General features: G+C 38.0%; 1 protein-coding gene across 1 annotated transcript in view; it reads left to right on the forward strand.

The window, feature by feature from the left end:
* The window catches only part of DYNC2H1 (dynein cytoplasmic 2 heavy chain 1), a 170036-nt gene that overhangs the window by 116701 nt on the left and 36336 nt on the right, over positions 1 to 16999 (forward strand). The window contains exons 79-82 of the mRNA XM_054088995.1: positions 201 to 356; positions 1149 to 1224; positions 3064 to 3275; positions 5835 to 5939. Coding sequence (XP_053944970.1) covers positions 201 to 356; positions 1149 to 1224; positions 3064 to 3275; positions 5835 to 5939 — 549 coding nt within the window. The remainder of the gene's footprint in view (positions 1 to 200; positions 357 to 1148; positions 1225 to 3063; positions 3276 to 5834; positions 5940 to 16999) is intronic.

Genomic DNA, 16999 nt, shown 5'->3' on the forward strand with positions numbered 1-16999 from the left:
TTTTAAGTTATTTTTGATGTAAGATCATTCTGTTGTTAGGATGTTTATTATAAGCAGGGTTTTTTTCATGCTAAATTTTGTTTTTATTAAATGCCGTTTCTCATTTCATTAAATTATAGATCATAAGTTGGAATTTAAGAAAACAGTACCTAAAAGTTTCAGCTTTTCTGTCTAGAACAGTGTTTTTCCTTTCAATGCAGGCACCTCCAGGCCTTAAAAAGAATCTTTTGCGAACCTATGAATCTTGGACACCAGAGCAAATTAGTAAGAAGGGAAATTTATCTCGAGCACATTCTCTCTTTTGTTTAGCATGGTTTCATGCTGTGTGCCAAGAAAGAAGAAATTATATTCCTCAGGTAATAACCTTTTAAAAAAAATAACCTATTTATTAGTGTTTATACTTGGAAATGTATGATGTGAACCATTTGCAAAGGTGCCGCCATAGAAGGTACAGAGACAGGAGGTACTTTTGATGTCTGAATGTCCAGATTTCTGTATCAGGTAGTAATATTTATTTACAATTATCCTGTTACATCTAAAGTTTTTTGTTATGATTACGTACATGTTACACATTAGTGTTATATAAAGAATAATGCCACCAAGAACAGAAAGGAGGTGCAAACGGAGAGTGATTAAATGTGCTTATAGCAGTCAGCGTTTTCACTAGAATAGTAGCAATAGCTGCTTTTCTCATAAATTTTTCAGTCAATAGGAATGTCACATGAATTGAGTAAAATGAAAAAGCGTAAACTGGTGAATCAGATCTATTTATGAAACTCCAAAGGGAACTGAAATACAGCAAAGCTCTCAGAAATAAAATCGTTATTCAATGCTGGATCTAGTCATAGATTGCAGCAAGTTTTACCTGAAGTGATTGCTGTTAGGACGTGAAATAACCTGGAGTTTACATTCTTCATGCTCAATGGATTCTAGTTTGTGTATGTAAAATTTAATGTGCTGCTAGAAATGATATTTTTTATACTACGTCTACTGAATGTTTCTAAAGATGCACTTTAGAGAACGTAGGTTGTCACTTTTCTTATTCAGTATAAAGCATCATACAGTATTCAGTAACCATGTGTTTCTATTTTAATTCATGGTCATCATTGTCTAACTGATTAAATTATTCGGATTTCTTTTAATGGTAGGGTTGGACCAAGTTTTATGAATTTTCTTTATCTGATCTCCGTGCTGGTTTTGACATCATTGATCAACTTTTTGAGGGTAAGTCGCTTCTTAGGGAAAGATTCTCACGCTCTGTAGCGTAATGGCTCTCGTTTAAAATTAGTATAAGAAACTTTCATGGTAATTTTAATAAATAGATTGCTTTGCATGATTGTTTTGTTTGGAGTGGGGCCGTTCTGATCAAAAGCTGCTTTGAAGGTATTTAAATATTATTTAAATATCGTATGGCTTATAGTGACCTTCCACTGGAGAAGGGGAAGGTCAGATAAACTGGAGAGGGGCAGATTTAGACTAGACATAAGGGGGAACTCCTTCACTATGAGAGTGGTGAGGCACTGGCACAGGTTTCCCAGGGAAGTTGTGGCTGCCGCATCCCTGGAGATGTTCAAGGCCAGGTTGGATGGGGCCTTGGGCAGCCTGATCTAGTGGGAGGTGGTGTCCCTGTCCGTTATAGGAGTGTTGGAACTGGATGATCTTTAAGGTCCCTTCCTACCCATCCCATTCTATGATTCTGTGCTGCAAGGCTCATCACCAGTAAGCAAAACCAGAAGCACAGGATGAATCATAATTCTATTTTTGGGAGGCTGGGTAAACAAATAATATCTTTGTGCTAAGAACTCTTCTGCTCAGCTTCTTCAAGCTTTCTGGTCTCACTAAGAAATACAGGAGTGTCTGGAAGATGAAGTCTTCAGTCTCCATTCTTTCCCACTGTGAGGTCCCCCATATGTTGAATAAATTAACTCAATATGAATTGAATATGAATGAATTCTTCATATGAAAACTCACTGTTAGATAGAACCCACTTGATTGTTCTATTAAGTAGCACAGTAATTTCTTAATATTAGTTAATGCAGAAAAGATAATTTTGGTGAAAGTCTTTGTATTTTATATGATTATAAAGTAAAGTTAGGAACTGATATTTAGAGATAATTTATGATTGTTGACTTCAGTGAGTTTTCTGGATGATTTGTACTGATGGAGTTGGACTTTAGTTATAAAGACTTGAAATGTATGGTGATGTAAATAGGTTGCGTCATTAACTATGAATGATAATCATTAATCTAATCATTAACTATTGCTGTGAAGATAACTTTTCTTATGAAGGAATGATAGAAGTATTTGGAAACAACAGTTACCACCAATAAACCTGTCCTTGAAATAATTGCTGCTTCCTTTTTTAGAGGGACTTTAAGAAACACCTTTCTGATCAAGCTTTTACTTGCACTTGAAAGCTCTAGGGTATAAGTAGATCAGTGTCCCATGAAGTTATTTTGGACAGCTGTGATAGAAGGGGAGGAAATAAGTTATTTTGAACTCCTTGGGTGTAGCTCAGCAGAGTGCTCTAATTACAACATCAGTCTGGCCAGGAAACTAATAGTAACACGCTGTGTTGTGTGATTTATAATGATTTACAGAGTACCTATCCTGGTACTCTTTGTGTCTGAGGGATGACGTTTCTAGTAATATTAGCCATTTTGAGCATGATCTGGTTTTGGTTCAGTCAACCAGTTTATTTTATAATATCAGATGGTATTGTGATATGAAAGAGCATATAAAATTTTGAAGATTTAATAGCGTCATTTCTTAAATGCATATGACGTATCAGTTTATCTACAATAAAAAGCATTTAAATAATGTTTCTAGTCAATAATATTTCTGGTTTATTTTGAAACACAGTAAGTGTTAATTTTATCAGTGACAACTATTTGCAATCTCATTGTTCTCCAATTTTTATTGTTAAGTAACATAGAAGAAAAACAATTAGAAATTAATTTTTTTGTGCTTGCATTATTTTATTTCACTGAAGATCTGCAATGATGAAATGCGTATAATGCAATGATGTCCATTGATGCAAAACTAATATTAATTGATTTATAGGTTCCAAAGATTTTCAGTGGGAATTTGTCCATGGCTTGTTTGAAAATGCAATTTATGGAGGCCGTGTAGATAATTACTTCGATATGAGAGTTCTTCGATCCTACTTGGAGCAGCTTTTCAACTCACAAGTCATTGGCAATTTAAATGCTAGAGGGAAGAAGATGACTAGTTTCCCATATTCAATCAACTTACCCAATTCCTGCAGTATTTTGGTAAGTATAGATCTTCTGTCATCTCATATAGAAACTAAAATAAGTTATTTTCAAGAATTACTCCTAGAAATAATTGCACAAAGAAAATCAGGGTTACCATCCAGAGCATACCTCCATTTCAGAGATCTTTTGTGTGGAGCACTAATTCTTCATTTGGCACAGCTATTCTGCTAGTCTGTTCATTCTCCTTTATTGTGCTGTCTGATTGGACTGTGATAGAGAGCCACATAGCTATGAAGAACTGAGTAAAGAAGAGTATTATTACATTTGGATATAACAATATATTAACATAATAGCAATTCTGTACACACTGCTGAACATTCTTATAATGTCTGGATGAAATAGGAAAATCGAAATCATAGAATGGTTTGGGTTGGAAGGGACCTTAAAGATCATCCAGTTCCAACCCTCCTGACGTGAACATGGACATCTCCTACTAGATCAGGCTGCTCAAGGCTCCATCCAGCCTGGCCTTGAACACCTCCAGGGATGGGGCAGCCACAACTTCCCTGGGCAACCTGTGCCAGTGCCTCACCACCCTCAGTTTCTTCCTAATGTCTAATCTAAATCCTCCCCCTTCCAATTTAAAGCCATTCACCCTTGTCCTGTCACTCCATGTCCTCGTATAAAGTCCCTCCCCAGCTTTCTTGAAGGCCCCTTTGGGTACTGGAAGGCTGCTCTAAGGTCTCCCTGGAGCCTTCTCCTCTCCAGGCTGAACAACCCCAACTCTCTCCATCTGAACTCATAGCAGAGGTGCTCCAGCCCTCACATCATCTTCATGGCCCTCCTCTGGACCCGTTCCAACAGTTCCATGTCGTTCTTCTCTTGGGGATTCCAGAACTATACACAGTACTCCAGGTGGGGTCTCACAAGAGCAGAGTAAAAGGGGAAGAATCCCCTCTCTCAACCTGCTTGGCCACAATTCTTTTGATGCAGCCCAGTATACGCTTGGCCTTCTGGGCTGTGAGCGCACATTGCCAATATCTCCTTCATTACAAACTACATCAACATTCTGTATAATCTGCTAATGCACCATGGAATTTATTTGGAGAATGTGAATTCTGATTCTCCTTTAGTATTTCTTTAGTGTAAATGAGAGGGAATTGAACAGAGTGCAAGGAACTAATCTCTCCCTGTCTTTTCACATACTATTGTTGTCGTTAATATTATTAAGCTTCATTTGCATTTTAATGCTGGACTCCATACTAGACCTCTAATGTAAGTTGGTGTAAATGGACTTATGCCAGTTAAAATAACTTGTTTTTGTTTGGCATCCTCCACCTGGATTCTAACTGTTTACTTTTGGAGTTTGTTTATTTGTTTTACTTTAAAGATGGTGTTTATTTTCTGTAGATCTGCTGAGCTAATATCATAAAGAGGGAAGGAACAGGCTGTCCAGGGGTGTGGTTAAATCACCATCCCTGGAGGTATTTAAGAGACAGGTAGATGAAGTGTGTAGGGATATGGTTTAGCAGTGGACAGGATGGTTGGACTCAATGATCTCAAAGGTGTTTTCCAACCTAGCAATTCTGTGATTCTATGAAAACCAAGAAATCTGTTCCTTTAGATGATACAGTCGAATGGGTGAACCTTTCTTCTTCCCTGCTCTGCATTTAATATCTCTCAATTTCTTACAGTTACATGATTATTTGTGTGAGTTTATACTTTTACGTCTTAAATATATTTCTGCAAGTAGTTTTGATTAGTGGAATACTACTAATAAAGCTACCTTTGATTGTTTAAGTTAATTGGAATAATATCTGTTACTGCATAGTGTTCCCTCGTGTTTAGAGTAAAGGTCTGCTACTGTTGTTACCTCTGAAGTGAGATTCCATGTCAAAGTAAATTGTGCGTACTAAGGACATGGCCCTGCAAGTAAAGGACAAAATGCACATGGTGTAATGCAATAGGGTGCAACCACGCTTTCAAATAATAAATAGCTTTGCCTTTAAAGCCACAGTAAAAGAAACATCCGGCACCATTAATTTACCTTACCCTGCAAGGCTTCTTCCAGTTTTGTACAAAAGCAGCATCACTATTGCACTATAACCACTATTTATCCTATTCTGCATCTCCAAGGGTCATGCAAACCCTTTTTGGCTAACGATTTCACTTTCTTTGAGTGATATCTTCATAGATTTAAAAGAAATGAGTGTTCTTCATTTTATGTGTGTTATACTTGATTATTTGAATTCCAGATGCCAAAATATTTTTTTTTTAATATTGACATTAAGCTTATTTTTAAGTTTTCAACAGAGGTTTTCTAACTGCTTTTTAGAGACAGGCTTAGCATATTTTTCTTTTCAGTTGATAGCATCACTGTAAATCAGAACTGCTTTTTGTTCTTTTACAGTAAAAACACTGAAAAGAAGAATTTTTTATAAGTAAAATTAAGAAATTTATAAACAAGATTACCAAGACACGTCATGCATTATATATTTATTTTAATCTTTGTGTTATGCAGTCCTCTTAGTGAAATTCATTTCAGCATACACTGTTCATTTCCCAACCTGAACAAAAAGTTCCCTCATTTATGTTTATTATTTTCTTCTAATGCAGGATTATCGTCATATTATTGAAAACCTTCCAGAAGATGATAAACCTGACTTCTTTGGCTTGCCTGCTAATATCGCTCGTTCATCACAACGAATGATCAGTTCACAGGTAGAGTTACATTTTCTCTTGACTTCCTAATCTTTTACACGTCCAGTATAAGGTAAGGAACCCAACCACCTGTACTTAAATATGGATTTTCGTAAGAAAGAGTAAATGGAGGGCTTTTTGGAATATGTTCACTTTTACCTGCAGAATATTTTAATGGAATAACTATTATCTTTAGTTACAAAGATATTACTTTAGGACTTAAATAAACAAGGAATTATTGAGAAAGTTTGCATTATTATAACTCAGTTCATGTTGAAGAGTATATATCTATGTAAGTACTTTCAGTAGTCCTATTTATAATAGTTTGACGGATAAAAAGTGGATAACGTTTTGAGCTTTTTCTGAAAGAGAAATTCTGAAGAATTCTCACAGTAGTCAGAATTAGAATCATAGAATTGTAGAACAGTTTGGATTGGAAGGGACCTTAAAGATCATCCAGTACAATCTTCCTGCCATGGGCAGGGACACCTCCCACTAGATCAGGCTGCCCAAGGCCCCATCCAACCTGGCCTTGAACACCTCCAGGAATGGGGCAGCGACAGCTTCCCTGGGCAGCCTGTGCCAGTGCCTCACCGCTCTCATTGTGAAGAAATTCCTCCTTATGTCTAGTCTAAATCTGCCCCTCTCCAGTTTATACCCATTCCTCCTAGTCCTATCACTACAAGCTTTTGTGACCAGTCCCTCTCCAGCTTCCCTGTAGCCCCCTTCAGGACTGGAAGGTCGCTACAAGGCCTCCCCAGAGCCTTCTCTTCTCCAGGCTGAACAACCGCAACTCTCTCAGCCTGTCCTCATATGGGAGGTGCTCCTTCTGATCATCTTTGTAACCCTCCTCTGGACCCGTGTGTCTTTAAGATGCCCTAGTGTCTTTAACACATTTGCAAGGAGCTGCCAAATATGACACAGAATCCAAATAAATACGTTTCTGAACAGCACAAATCTTCAACCAGTGATTAGCATATTTTATTTGGTAAATTAATTAATATGAAAGTTGATGGAACTAAGAATCTTATATCAGAGCTGTGAAGTGAACTGGTCTATTATCAAGGCTCACTTTAATTTTCCGCACGGCCCCCACGTGCTGTCTTACATAAGGACAAGTTATAGGGGAAAAAAAAAAATGATTGAGTCATAGGATCTGGTCCAACCTTTCTAGGCAAAACCAATTGGGAGTTCCTTATAATTGTAGTTCATGATAATTTCAAGACTTAGAATTACAGAAATTTTAAAAGTGTCTGCTCGTTTGCTCACACTCACCTAAAAACAGTTCAGTGCAGAAATTTTTTATTGACCTCTGATTTGTTAAAAAAACCCACAATCGTCTCCAGTATTGCATTTGTTGAATATCAAATATAGTACTGGTAAATTTGTTTAAATATATCTGTTCATTTAAATCCATAACTGTGTTGTCAATTTATTACTTTTAATATTAGCAAATGAAACTATAAAGCTATTTAAAGACCAGTCAGTAAGATGAGGGTGCATGGGGTAATACACTGAGCTCAACAACAAAGCTTTGTTACAAAGCCAAAAAATGCACCAACACTTAATGTAGCAGCATTTGTTTTTGTCTTAAAATCTTTTGCATAAACATCAACTTCATACGCTTCTGTTTCTCTCAGATACACTGCAGACTGTTGATGATTTTATTTATTTCAGCTATGCTGACCTAACCTGTTAAGAACTGCAGCTGTTAAAAATGCTAGTATTTGAAAATGAGCCCTTTTTTAACCCCCTGTGAAATCAGGATAGATTCATTCAGATAGAATTCCATTGAGAAGGGAAATGGGTAATGAATGCATTTACATGCAGGTTCAGTCTCTATTGAACTGGTCTGTTATAACATTGATTTTAATGTATAAACTATGCGTTATAATCTTGAGACTTCTGCTTAAAATTCTGTGAGATGCTTCTTTGTCACATGAGAGATTTCCTCGTCCTTCCAATAGTAATTTGTGGTACCTCTTTAGGTCTTAGCCAATTTAAATAACAGAAACGGGAGATTTTTCTTAAATTATGTTTCTACCTAGTTATGAATCCTACTCCCATTCATTTTCTGACAGTTTGGCAGCTGTCTTAGATCCATAGGTGATCACATGGTTCTCAATCACAAATTAAATGATTGTCTTCTAAAAGGAGTGTGCCTTGTAAATCCCTTACCAAGCTAAAGCAGAAAAAAGCTCAATGAATAAGGTCGTAAGAAATAAGTTGCTCTTGGTTCAGTCACTGTGTCATGAGGACCAGAAGGGTGACGATATTGTGTCCACTATTTCACTGATTATGGGCTAGATGGTATATTCTCTTGTAATTTCTGTCTTCTATTCCATATAGTTTCTTATAGAATCATACAATGGTTCCAACAGCTCCCACTAGGTCAGGCTGCCCAAGGCCCCATCCAACCTGGCCTTCAACACCTTCAGGGATGGGGCAGCCACAACGGCCCTGGGCAACCTGTGCCAGTGCCTCGACACCCTCAGTTTCTTCCTAATGTCTAATCTAAATCTTCCCCTTTCCAATTTCAAGCAATTCTCCCTTGTCCTATCACTCCATGCAAGGGTAAGAAGTCCCTCCCCAGCTTTCTTGGGCCCCCTTCAGGTACTGTAAGCTATTCTAAGGGCTTGCGGGGGCCTTCTCCTCTCCAGGCTGAACAACCTCAGCTCTCTCAGCCTGTCCTCATAGCAGAGGTGCTCCAGCCCTCGCATCATCTTTATGACCCTCCTCTGGACCCATTCCAACAGCTCCATATCCTTCTTATGTTGAGGATTCCAGAACTGGACACAATACCCCGGATGAGGTCTCACAAAAGAGGAATAGAGGGGCAGAATCCCCTCCCTCGCCCTGCTGGCCATGCTTCTTTTGATGCAGCCCAGGACACAGTTGACCTTCTGGGCTGCGAGTGCACATTGCCGGCTCATGTCGGCTCATCAATGCCCCGAATCCTTCTGTGCAAGGCTGCTCTCATCTACTAGCCATTATAATTTCTCAGCCTGTATTTTCACTAACAGCATCTTATTTATGCAGAGATTCTTAGAATTGCGTTGCCTAAACCACTGAACTCAGGATTAGGGAAGGAGGGTTTTTTTGCAACACGTATACTTTTAACGAGTTGCTTGTTTAAATCAACTGAGAGCAGTTTTGACCTTAGTCATATGTTTAGCCTCAGGGCTTTAAATAAATCTTTCAGATATATATTGAATTGAAGTAAATTCTAATTAGCAATCTTTTACCAGTTCAAAATCTTTGAAAATAATTGTTAAAACAGGCAATACTATGATCTAATCTATTAACCATGAAGCTAAACTAACGTAATTATTACAAGAAATCTGATCTCATTATTTGAAATGGTTTTAATGTACAAGGTGGAAAACTTAGATAATGGAAATGTAGATTTTCATATATACTTTCTATGAATATTTATTTTTCAGGTAGTTTGTATTGCTGCAGCAATGCATTTGGCTGTAGTGGAAATTTGCTGCAGCACAGTGCAGTGTTTTGCAGTCATGCAGAGATCTCTTCTGTAACCTACTGCATCGCTAATGTTTAGGTAAACCTAAAACGGCACTAAAAAGAAATAGTCTTTTTTCAGTATCTTTGCAGTTCTAATTTAAGAGCTACACATTGCTAGCTGTATTATTTTAATGTTGGTAATTATTAAATGCATTGTTAGAAATTATGTCTTATGACGGTCTGCAGTGTAATTCAGAGAAAATTAATACTCTATGTGTACTAGGAAGAACCATTTTGTATGTAGGAAAAGATTTGGCTTAAATAGACCTGATCTTTTCAGCAACATGACATACAGTTTGTCTGGGTTTCGTCTTTGCTTTATGTAGATAGTGCTGGGTAAATTTTTAGAGGCTGGATTTCTAGAATTCACTGTGGGTCTTTGGTTCTGCCTTACCTACTGTTCCAACAAGCCTTTGACACAACATCTCTTCAGTCGAATATGGTGAGGAATAATCTCACATCTCTTGCTACGATCTCCCTGCAGAACAGTGCAGTTAAAATAGCAAAGAGCTCAGCTGACAGTGCAGCTGCAGCAGTCAGCATAGCTCATCCTATCCTGTCTGTGTTACATCAGGTAGAGGTTTTCTGTATGGCTGCAGCTCAAGTTTCCTCAAGCTCAGCAGAACTCCTCACCACTCAGTTGCAGTTGTGCTCCTTTCTTCTGATCCGATAAAAATTGTATTTTTGCCTGCATGCTGGCCTCTAGACGGGTGTTTTAGTCTCCCAGTTTCTCTTATAGCCAATGATTAGAGCAGTCAGAGTATGTCAAGTTTTACTTTAGGTTTCCTGTGGGTGAGTGTGGGCTTTTGGTTCCAGTATATTGGTCTCTTTTTCTTGGGATCACATTTCTGTTCTTTTATTAATTCCTATGAACCAATTCGATTTTTTATTATGATTTTTAATAGAACCATACATAAAGCATCTTAGTCAAAATAACATTTATCATATGTGATAAAGAGAATTTTTACAGACTGAAACAACAAGGTTGAAAGTAAATTCATTTCCTGACATCGTCTGGTTTACCCATGATAGTTAATGCTGAGTGATCTCCGTGTCCTTATCTAAACCCATGAACTTTTCGTTATATTTTCTGCCGTCTCTGTCCGGCTGAGGAGTGATGGAGCAAATGATGGCACCAGGCATCCACCACATCCTCAAAGTGTTTAAGGGCACCACAAATGTAAAACAATCCTTTGAGCTTCAGATTGCTGAGCCCACAGACTGTAGCTTCTTACCAGTTTTTCAATGAAATAGTATAAAATTGTTTGATTGTAGAGTTTATATACCAGTTAGAAGTGTTGAGCTGTGAATACTTGTAACTTGAAAATAACTGGGTTCCAATTTCTTTCCATTGAACTTGGGATCAAGCTCTGTAATATCAACAGCATTTCTAAAAATTGTATAATGAACACTTTAATGAGCCTTTAAGAGGTGAAAGGAAATTGTCATAACTTCCATTAGGAAGAACTTCTTCATGCTGAGGTGATGAGACACTGACCAGGGAAGCTGTGGCTACCTGATCCCTGGAAGTGTTGAAGGCCAGGTTGGATGGGGCCTTCAGCAGCCTGATCCAGTGGGACATGTCCCTGCCCATGGCAGGGGGGTTGGAACTGGGTGATGGTTAAGGTTCCTTCCAACCCAAACCATCCTATGATTATGTGATTTTGAAATATAAACCTGTATAGTTACAAATAATGGTATATTAAAAGGGCTTCTGTGACTTAAAGCTAACTCTTAATTTGGGTTAAAATTTTATAAGCTGGCAAGTCCCCCATGAATTTTACTCGAGGTTTTTAAGATATAATTCCCATGAAAAAATTGTTGATGCAGTACTTTGGCATAACAGAAAGCCTGTGTGTTTTATTTCTTCTACTCAGTGGAAATCCCATCTTTACAGATCACTGCTATGAATATCAATTTGGATCTGTACAGCATTAGAATGCACATTGGTATAGAGAGTATTTAGAAGTGTGTAGAAATGACCTGTGTCTGCATTCATACTTATTTTCATGTCCTCACACTGAGACATTTCATACTCATCATGAATGGGAGCTGAATCCTTTGAAAATATTTGAAAAAGGGTGTATTCTAGCAGAAACTCAGCATGCAGAAATAATATCCCCACATTACATCAAGATGACTTCAGTAAATTAAGATGTCTAAACAAAGCCATGTTTATAAAATCAGGCAAAAAAGCATGTTGCCCAACTGTATACTTCACAAAAATCATACTAGCGCAGAAAACACACCCTGAACGCATTCTTTTTATAGATTTGATTGTTTAAAGTGAAACAGCAAATTCCTAAATTAAATCCATTCGAAGTCAAAAGGAATAGCTCATCCTACCTTAGAGGAGCTGCTAAATATAGTACTCAGTTAAAAAAATTACTGTTATTCCTATGTCTGATTGAAAGTTAAAAATTTTGTAAAAAAAAAACAATTATCTTTTTATAGCTGTTTTATATTTTGTGATGAATGCTTGTGGAGTTAATAGTAAGCTAATAATGGAAAACAGTGGATGGCAATCTAGTAAGGCAAACAAGGTAAGAACCAGTGTCAGGAAACGTGAGTTGAATTTTTCCTCATTAAATGTAATTGCAGTGATCTCATTGACTTTAGTAAACCAGCATTTTATCCTTGTTTGTTTTGTATTTTTTTTAACTTAGTTGACAACCCACTCTTATTTTCAGTAAGTCACTGGCTGATTATGTGCCGCCTCCCACCGTTCCTTGCATATCTAGTTTACTTAGATTAAATGTCTTCCTAGGACTGTAGTCGGATATATGAATGTACTACAGTTCCAGTGCTGTGTTTTACAGCAACAGAGCACAGAATCATAGAATTGTTTGGTTGGAAAAGACCTTTGAGATCATCAAGTCCAACCGTACCTGTCCACTACTAAACCATATCGCTGAGCATGTCACCCACCCATCTTTTAAATACCTCCAGGGATGGAGACTCAACTCTTTCAGTGAAGAAATTTTTCTTGATGTCTAATCTGAACCTCCCCTGGTGCAACTTGAGATGTTGAAAGTTAAAAAGGTGCATTTGTAATGTAATGGTAGCTGTAGCTTCTTGTGTATTTGCCAGCAGACTAAGTTTCCTCTTTCAAAATTTAGCTCAACAAGGCTGAGCACTGGTGCATAATTTTATACCTTCTTCTCCTCCATAATACTAATCATGCCACGTAGGGTAATATGGGTAAAAGTATTGCAAAGCATGCCATTGAAATTATTCTTGAGCTTGTTATGTTATTGCTGCATCTGACATATGTTACATGTCAGGATGTACATAAATCATTTTGCTGTAATGAGCATATACTTAGAATCATAGAATCATGGAATCATAGAAGCATAGAATAGTTTGGATTGGAAGAGACCTTAAAGATCACCCAGTTCCAACCCCCCTGCCATGGGCAGCGACACGTCCCACTAGATCAGGCTGCCCAAGGTCCCATCCAACCTGGCCTTGAACCACCTCCAGGGATGGGGCAGCCACAACTTCCCTGGGCAACCTGTGCCAGTGCCTCAACACTCTCACCATTAAGAAATCCCTCCTTATAGCTAGTCTAAATCTGCCCCTCTCCAGTTTATACCCATTGCCCCTCGTCCTATCACTACAAGCCCTTGTAAACAGTCCCTCCCCAGCTTTCTTGTAGCCCCTTCATGTATTGGAAGGTCATTCTACAATACCTAACCTGTGCCAGTGCCTCACCACCCTCATTGTGAAGAATTTCTTCCTTATGTCTAATCTAAATCTTCCCCCTTCCAATTTAAAGCCCTTCCCCCTTGTCCTGTCACTCCATGCTCTTGTAAAAAGTCCCTCTCCAGCTTTCTTGTAGCCCCCTTCAGGTACTGGAAGGCTGCTCTAAGGTCTCCTCGGAGCCTTCTCTTCTTCAGGCTGAAAAACCCCAAGCTGGTTGTGAATACCGTCAAAGTTCCCTTGTCTTAACAACCTCCATGGACCCTGTTCTTGCAGAGAGATTTCTTTGGTAGCTCTCTCTTAGATTACTTTCACAGCCATGTCAGTAACTGCAGCCGAACTACAAGGAACAGTATGGAAGCATGTAGCTCTGTCAGAAGGGATGTGTGAACTGAAAGCCCTTTCTTTTCTTAACACAATAAAGACATAGTTGCATTGCACCAAGATACTACTTTCCCGATATTTACTGAAGTGACTATGTTATAACTTTGTATTTTAGTTTGAGCTGTGAAGTCTTATAAAACCAGAAATATCTCCTTGAACAGCTGTGGAAAGGGATATATTGTGTTGTTCAGAGACATGAAACAGAGAAGTGGTTTATGTTACGACTACATCCTTTTAAAACTGGTAGATGGCAGTAGAGCACCTGCTATAGCATCGTCTGTAAATTTACTGAGAGGAGTTTGTTAGCTTTTTGTACAAAAATAAAAATCTTTTTATGCATTCTATAGTCTTGATAAAGCAGCAGTTATCTGACTAGCAAATCTTTTCTGGTTTGTATTCTTAGAACAGTAATATTTAGTTCAGAAATGATTGATCCTAGATTTTTTTCTTTTTTTTAATGCAGTGAGACAGAATTTCACAATGTATTTTTGACTTTATTACTTTCCTCTTTTTCATATTGTAATACTCTGTGTAAAATCTTATTTTGTTGTATGAATTATAGAATCATAGAATAGTTTGGGTTGGAAGGGACCTTAAAGATCATCCAGTTCCAACCCCCCTGACATGGGCAGGGATACCTCCTGCTAGAACAGGCTGCCCAAGACCCCATCCAACCTGGTCTTGTATGACTTGTAGGGTAGATTGCTTATGGAATAAATAAAAAGCGTATATCGTAAACACAAGCTTATATCTTATATTTAGGGAGGGACTTTTCACAAAGGCTTGTAGTGATAGGACGTGGGGGAATGGGTATAAACTGGAGAGGGGCAGATTTAGACTAGACAGAAGGAGGAATTTCTTCACCATGGGGGTGATGAGACACTGGCACAGGTTGCCCAGGGAAATTGTGGCTGCTCCATCCTGGAGGTGTAGAAGGCCAGGTTGGATGGAGCCATGAGCAGCCTGGTCTGGTGGGACATGTCCCTGCTTATGGCAGGGCGGTTGGAACTGGATGATCTTTAAGTTCTTTTCCAACCCAAACCATTCTATGATCCTATGATCTGTTGTATTTGTGAGTAGCAGTTTTATAGTAGCTGTAACTTACTGAAGGCAAGGCTTTTTCCTCATGTTGTGCATGAGTAAAGAATAGAAGTAGGTTTTGTGTTCCTAGAAATCTGTTTTTCATCTAAGTTCCAGGGAAGGAAAAGATAAAATCTTGAAATTCCTTTGTTTTTATTTTTGGGTGCATTTTTATTCTTGGGTGCATTTTTATTCTAATTTTCAAGTCAAACATTACTTTCTAGTAGTTCCATATGAAGCCTTCTGGAAGCACTGTTTGTCTTTATTGCTTTCCATTCTGTTCATTATCTCTCTCAATTTCTCTAAATGTGTGGAGGTTTTACTATAATGTGTTGGTCAATATTGTAGCAGCTTATATCCACAGAAACCCATAAAATGTGCAAAAGATTAAAAAGCTGAGATGCACAATTAATTTAATAGTTAGGTAAATGTATATTGACTTTTTAAATTTGGCTACTCCACCTTTATTAATGTATGCAATTTATTTTTTTCTCTGCTGACAACACAAAAACCCCCATTCAGTTTATAAATTTCCCACTATGAATGGAGAACATATTCAGTAGCAGCTCCTCTATGTTTTGCAAAGTTATTAGATGCACTGTTCCCAAATAAATTACCCAACTAAATTTTTTTGTTCAAATACTGTTATGATTAGTTGACCTTAGTTAAACCATGCAGCTTCTACAAAGACTCATGGTTCTGAATAATCTTCTCACCCCTCTTTAAACAGACCATTATTGCGGATTGCTTTTGTATTTTGATTGCCGTTCTTTACATCCCTTTCACATTGTCAGTGATAGTGCTGTTTTTCTGCTTTGCAGTAGATTTTTTCCCTCTTACAGTTATTCAAAATCATAGAAACATGGAATAGTTTGGGTTGGAAGGGACCTTAAAGATCATCCAGTTCTAATCCCCCTGCCATGAGCAGGGACACCTCCCACTAGATCAGGCTGCCCAAGGCCCCATCCAACCTGGTTTTGAACGCCTTGTAGCCCCTTCTTGTAGCTTTCTTGTAGCCCCGTCAGGTACTGAAGGTCCTCTGCAGTTACTGTTGACCTGATGATAACATATATAAAGTGCAGTCAGAGAAGCTGAATTCTTCTTGAATTTTAAAGTTAGATTTCCAGGAAATGAAATACCTCATTCCAGTTTCTAGGACATAGCCCCATATATCTGAGATACCTATGTAAGTAACTTAGTTTTCCTGTGTACTCAGTAGGAGTGCCTTACAAATGACAAATTAGCCCACTGAACATCTGTCTGTTGATTATGTAATGAGGCTAAGGTGTTAATCTTTGTAATTTAAGTAACTTTTAAGTAAGCGTTAAGTAAATGCCTAAGGTTAGATGGGGTGAATTTGTGCTTGTGTTGTTTTAAGCTTGATTTAAGTGATGATGTGCAATGCCTGCTCTCAACCCAAGAGTTGTTTTGTCTCCTTAAATACAGATTCCTAATCATATTCCCTTTGTCATTTGAATCAAGGTCTCTAGTACTCATCCAATCTGTGTTCTCATTCATGGCCTGCCGCTTTATAGAGTCTTTTTTGTCTTTCCTGTGGCCCCCAGGAATGTATTCCTGATACTTCTCTTTCTTTTAAAGCCAGTTTCCCATCCAACACCAAACTTGTTTCTCTTGCCTGGAGGTGAAGACAGTCTGTGGAATAACAGAAAACATATCACATAACCTGGGAAAATGTATGATACCCATGATAATTTGAATAAGGAAACGCATCCCACTCAGTATTTTATTCACGTCATTCCCAGCCTTAACAAGTTATTTGTCCCAATCCATCTGTTTGACTCTCTTATTTTTACAGGACATACCTCCATCCCTGGAGGTGTTCAAGGCCAGGTTGGATGGGGCGTTGGGCAGCCTGGCCTACCTGCCCATGGTAGGGAGGTTGGAGCTGCATGATCTTAAAGGTCCCTTCCAACCCAAACTATTCTATGATTCTATGATTTTAGCCTACTCAGTAAACCTTTACTCAGGCTTTGGCTGATTTGAAGTAGTTTAGACTGGTCAGCACTGTAAGAAACTTCACTGTGATTTGTAAGAATAAAATGCTTATGCCATTCAGGTTCTAAACCCAAACTTGGTGTCATACTTGTGCAGTAATATGAGTTATTATTATACAATCTCTAGTTCTTTCATAAATTTGGGCAGATTTCATGGAAGTAAAAAATGGCACACAAAGCAATGTCCATCAAATTATCAGTCCTTTAGCCGACGTTTGGAATGTTGAAGCCATTGAAAGATGAGGTCGCCATGAGTATTTTGACATGATCAAAGTTTTTTTCCTCTATTTCTTAATGGTGGATGACTATTGTAGGCTAAAATTTTCCAAAAGTATTCAGGCCACCACTATATAAAGATTCAACCCTATCCATTAA

The sequence above is a fragment of the Cuculus canorus genome, chromosome 1, assembly GCF_017976375.1.
Source record: "Cuculus canorus isolate bCucCan1 chromosome 1, bCucCan1.pri, whole genome shotgun sequence".
Taxonomy (NCBI): Eukaryota; Metazoa; Chordata; class Aves; order Cuculiformes; family Cuculidae; genus Cuculus; species Cuculus canorus.